The 6,000-nt window shown below is 27.3% G+C and overlaps 2 protein-coding genes across 2 annotated transcripts in view; both read left to right on the top strand.

Moving 5' to 3' along the window:
* The window catches only part of LOC133548663 (homeobox protein XENK-2-like), a 27,192-nt gene extending 21,662 nt beyond the window's left edge, over window positions 1–5,530 (top strand). The window contains exon 3 of the mRNA XM_061893637.1: window positions 4,998–5,530. Within this exon, the coding sequence (XP_061749621.1) occupies window positions 4,998–5,530 (533 nt within the window). The remainder of the gene's footprint in view (window positions 1–4,997) is intronic.
* Window positions 1–6,000, top strand: part of LOC133550149 (mitochondrial 2-oxodicarboxylate carrier-like) — a 631,183-nt gene that overhangs the window by 529,365 nt on the left and 95,818 nt on the right. The window lies entirely within an intron of this gene.

Here is a 6,000-nt window from a genome sequence, read left to right as displayed (position 1 = left end):
ATATATATATATAGTTAGTTTAGTTTTGTCACATACTTAAATCTATATTTTATTTAGTAATGACATAATTTTATTTTTTTTTATTATGTAATAACTTTTTTGTTTTTTAATTTTACTTATATTTCTTTGTCTGCATTATTTTATTTTTCATTTTAGTAAAAAAATTTTAGTTTACTGCATTTTTCACTTAGTAATGACATAATTGATCCCATTTACTTCGTTTTATTACATAATTACTTAACTATTTTAAACTGTATTTTTTCAAATTTTACTTATAGTTATATTTACTTTTATATTTTTACATTACTCTTTGTGCATATTTAACTGTATTTGTTTTATTCAGTTATGACATAATTCCCTTAATTTTCTTAGTTTTTCATAATTATTGAAGTAGTTTTAATTTAATTTTACTTATAATTGTTAAATTATATATTTTTATTTTACTCATTATACCTGTACAACTGTATTTTTGTAATTTAGTTATGACATAAGTTGACTTTGTTTTATTATGTACTTTTTTATTTGTTTTTTAACCTTACTTATATTTCTTTTCTGTACTGCTTTATTTTATTTTTTATTTTAGTGACAGAACTTAGTTTACTGCATTTTTTATTTAATTTATTTATGACATAATTGATTAAATTTAATTAGTTTTCTTACACAATTTCTTAACATTTATTTATTTATTTTTTCAAATTTTACTTACCTAATATATTTTTACATTACTCTTTTAACCTATTCAATTTTTTATATTTAGTTTTTACATAATTCACTTAATTGACTTAGTTTTTCATAATTATTTAACAAGTTGTTAATTTTATTTTACTTATAATTACTTAATTATATACTTTTTATTTTATTGATTATACCCCATTAACTGTATTTTTATTTATTAAGGACATCATTTTACTTAATTTACCGAGTTTTTCATAATTAATGAACTAGTTGTTAATTTTATTGCACTTTTACTTATTTGATTATATACTTCTTATTTTATTCATCAAACCCATTTAACTGTATTTTTTTTAATTTAGTCAAGACATCATTTCACTTAATTTACTGAGTTTTTCATAATTATTTAACTGGTTTTTAATTTTATTTTATTTATAATTATCTAATTATATATTTTTTTATTTTATACATTATACCTATTTAACTCTATTTTTTATTTTAGTTATGACATAGTTCAATTAAATTACTTAGTTTTTTGACATACTTATCTAACTAGTTATCAAATTGATTTTACTTATAATTATTTAATTATATATGTTTTATTTTATTCATACTTGTTTAACTGTATTTGTTCTATTGTAATTATGATATAATTGACTTAATCTACCTCGTTTTATTATATAATATTCAAATAGTTGTATTTTTCATTACACTTAGATTTATTTGATTATATATTTTTATATTACTCTTTATACCTATTTAACTATACTTTTTATCTGAATTTAGTTTTATTACATAACTATTTAACTAGTTTTTAATTGTTTTATTCATAATTACTTAATTATATATTTTTATTTTACTCATTATACCTGCTTAACTGCATTTCTTATTTTAGTTACGACATAATGAAATTAATTTAGTTAGGTTTATTACTTATTTAAATGCATTTGTTCACCTGTACTTATTTAAAATGATTTTTAAAATTTTTATTTTTACTTATTTAACTGTATTTAGTATTTAGTTAAGACTAGTTGACTTAAAACAGTGGTCCCCAACCACCGGGCTCGATTGGTGCCGGCCGCAGAAGAATTTTTAATTAATTTAAAAAAAATTAAAAATGTTTTTAAAAACATGTATTTATTTTTCAAAAATGTTTATATAAAAAAGCAGAAGATACAGTGGTCCCCAACCCCCAGGCTCGATTGGTACCGGCCGCAGAAGAATTTTTAATTAATTAAAAAAAAAAAAAAAAAAAAATTAAAATCATGTATTTATTTAAAAAAAATGTTTATTAAATCAACATAAAAAAGCAGAATACACACTTACAATTATTTAAATGCATTTGTTCACTTGTGCTTATTTAAAATTATTTCTTTTTATTTTTATTTGTACTTATTTAACTGTATTTAGTATTTAGTTCAGACTAGTTGACTTAAAACAGTGGTCCCCAACCACCAGGCTCGATTGGTGCCGGCCGCAGAAGAATTTTTAATTAATTAAAAAAATTTAAAAACAAATTTAAAAACATGTATTTATTTAAAAAAAATGTTTATTAAATCAACATAAAAAAGCAGAAGATACACTTACAATTATTTAAATGGGTTTGTTCACTTGTACTTATTTAAAATGATTTTAATTTTTTTTATTTTTACTTATTTAACTGTATTTAGTATTTAGTTAAGACTAGTTGACTTAAAACAGTGGTCCCCAATCACCGGGCTCGATTGGTACCAGCCGCAGAAGAATTTTTAATTAATTTAAAAAATTTAAAACATTTTTCAAAAACATATATTTATTTAAAAAAAAAAGTTTATTAAATCAACATAAAAAAGCAGAAGATACACTTACAATTATTTACATGCATTTGTTCACTTGTACTTATTTAAAATGATTTCAATTTTTTTTATATTTACTTATTTAACTGTATTTAGTATTTAGTTAAGGCTAGTTGACTTAAAACAGTGGTCCCCAACCACCGGGCTCGATTGGTACCGGCTGCAGAAGAATTTGTAATTAATTTAAAAAATTCAAAAAAATTTTTAAAAACATGTATATTTTTTTTTTTAAAGTTTATTAAATCAACATAAAAAAGCAGAAGATACACTTACAATTATTTAAATGGAGTTGTTCACTTTTACTTATTTAAAATGATTTTTAAAATTTTAATTTTTACTTATTTAACTGTATTTAGTATTTAGTTAAGACTAGTTGACTTAAAACAGTGGTCCCCAACCACCGGGCTCGATTGGTACCGGCCGCAGAAGAATTTTTAATTAATTAAAAAAATTTAAAAACAAATTTAAAAACATGTATTTATTTTAAAAAAATGTTTATTAAATCAACATAAAAAAGCAGAAGATACACTTACAATTATTTAAATGGGTTTGTTCACTTGTACTTATTTAAAATGATTTAATTTTTTTTTATTTTTACTTATTTAACTGTATTTAGTATTTAGTTAAGACTAGTTGACTTAAAACAGTGGTCCCCAACCACCGGGCTCGATTGGTAGCGGCCGCAGAATAATTTTTAATTAATTTAAAAAATTAAAAAAAATATTTAAAAACATCTATTTATTTAAAAAAAAGTTTATTAAATCAACATAAAAAACAGAAGATACACTTACAATTATTTAAATGCATTCGTTCACTTGTACTTATTTAAAATGATTTTTAAAATTTTTTATTTTTACTTATTTAACTGTATTTAGTATTTAGTTAAGACTAGTTGACTTAAAACAGTGGTCCCCAACCACCGGGCTCGATTGGTACCGGCCGCAGAAGAATTTGTAATTAATTTAAAAAATTCAAAAAAAATTTTAAAAACATGTATATATATTTTTTTTAAGTTTATTAAATCAACATAAAAAAGCAGAAGATACACTTACAATTATTTAAATGGAGTTGTTCACTTTTACTTATTTAAAATGATTTTTAAAATTTTAATTTTTACTTATTTAACTGTATTTAGTATTTAGTTAAGACTAGTTGACTTAAAACAGTGGTCCCCAACCACCGGGCTCGATTGGTAGCGGCTGCAGAAGAATTTTTAATTAATTTAAAAAATAAAAAAAATAAATTAAAAACATGTATTTATTTAAAAAAAAAAGTTTATTAAATCAACATAAAAAAGCCGAAGATACACTTACAATTATTTAAATGCATTTGTTCACTTGTACTTATTTAAAATGATTTCTAAAATGTTTACTTATTTAACTGTATTTAGTTAAGACTAGTTGACTTAAAACAGTGGTCCCCAACCACCGGGCTCGATTGGTACCGGCCGCAGAAGAATTTTTAATTAATATAAAAAAAAATTAAAAATCTTAAAAACATATATTTATTTAAAAAAAATGTTTATTAAATCAACATAAAAAAGCAGAAGATACACTTACAATTATTTAAATGCATTTGTTCACTTGTACTTATTTAAAATGATTTTTAATTTTTTTATTTTTACTTATTTAACTGTATTTAGTTAAGACTAGTTGACTTAAAACAGTGGTCCCCAACCACCGGGCTCGATTGGTAGCGGCCGCAGAAGAATTTTTAATTAATTTAAAAAATTTACAAAAAAATTTAAAAACATGTATTTATTTTTTAAAAATGTTTATTAAATCAACATAAAAAAACAGAAGATACACTTACAATTATCTAAATTCATTTGTTCACTTGTACTTATTTAAAATGATTTTTTAAAAATTGTATTTTACTTATTTAACTGTATTTAGTATTTAGTTAAGACTAGTTGACTTAAAACAGTGGTCCCCAACCACCGGGCTCGATTGGTACCGGCCGCAGAAGAATTTTTAATTAATTAAAAAAAAAAATTTAAATTTTTTTAAAAACATGTATTTATTTTTAAAAAACGTTTATTAAATCAACATAAAAAAGCAGAAGATACACTTACAATTATTTAAATGCATTTGTTCACTTGTACTTATATAAAATGATTTTTATAATTTTTACTTATTTAACTGTATTTAGTTAAGACTAGTTGACTTAAAACAGTGGTCCCCAACCACCGGGCTCGATTGAATTTTTTATTAATTTAAAATTTATTTAAAATTTTGTAAACATTTTTTTTTTTTTTTTTTTTTAAATTAAATCAACATAAAAAACACAAGATACACTTACAATTAGTGCACCAACCCAAAAAAAACAAAAAAAACCCCTCTACCAATCCCTCCCGGTCCGCAGCAACAAAAAGGTCAGGGTCCACTGACTTAAAAGACTTAGCTTCATGAGCTACTTATTCAAGTGCATATTTTGTAGTCCCGCCATGCTGAAGCTAACGGTCCATGTTGTTATGTTCCGCACCGCCAGCCTGGGACGAGGCCAGCAGCCTGGAAGCGTCTCCGGACTCCACCGAGCCGCACCAAGCGTCGGCCGGAGTCGAACCTTCGGACGCGGCGAAGAAGAACAAAAAGCGGCGGGTGCTTTTCTCCAAGGCCCAAACCCTGGAGCTGGAGCGCCGGTTCCGCCAGCAGCGCTACTTGTCCGGCCCGGAGAGAGAGCACCTGGCCCGCATCCTCTGCCTGACCCCCACTCAGGTCAAGATCTGGTTCCAGAACCACCGCTACAAGATGAAGAGGGGCCGGGCTGAAGGGGCGCTGTTGGACCTGGAGGTGGTGCACCCCCCCATGTTGCGCAGGGTGGTTGTGCCGCTTCTGCTTCGGGACGGGAAGTCTTTCCAGGCCTGCTTGGAGAGAGTCACGCATCCTCGGATCCACTTCCCGGCTCTGACCTACCAGTCCCTGCAGCACGCTCTGCCTCCTCGCTACCAGAACCTCCAGAACCCGGCAGCCTCTTGGACGGACTTGTGGAGCAACGCGCTCCACTTTTCTTCCTTCAAGTAAAGTCTTTGCTCTCCCCGAGCGCCCCGCCCAGCAAACCAGCAACTTTTAGACCGGGGGTGTCCAAACTTTTTCCACTGAGGGCCGCACACTGAAAAATCAGAGCAGGCGGGGGCCATTTGCATCATTTTCATTTTTTAAAAAACAATAAAATATATGTATGAAAAATATATATTTAGGCCTACGGTCAAAGGGTTTGGGTCAAAGAAAATATTAAAAATGTGTGGCAAAAACTCCTTCCGAACAAAAATTTTCGCAAAAAAGTCCATTTTTGCCTCTTTGAACTGAAATTTGACCCCCTTAAAATGCTTCAAAACTCACCAAACTTGGCACACACATCAGGACTGGCAAACATTGCGATCTAGTGAGAAAACCAAACCTTAAAACTCAAAATTGCGCTCTATTGCAATTTTTGAATAAAACACAGAAAAAACTGCTCCTAGGAAGAGGAAACAGATCAAACTGCTTTTAAC

This window comes from Nerophis ophidion, linkage group LG03 (assembly GCF_033978795.1).
Source record: "Nerophis ophidion isolate RoL-2023_Sa linkage group LG03, RoL_Noph_v1.0, whole genome shotgun sequence".
Classification (NCBI taxonomy): Eukaryota; Metazoa; Chordata; class Actinopteri; order Syngnathiformes; family Syngnathidae; genus Nerophis; species Nerophis ophidion.
This window is presented reverse-complemented; position numbering and strand designations above follow the sequence as displayed.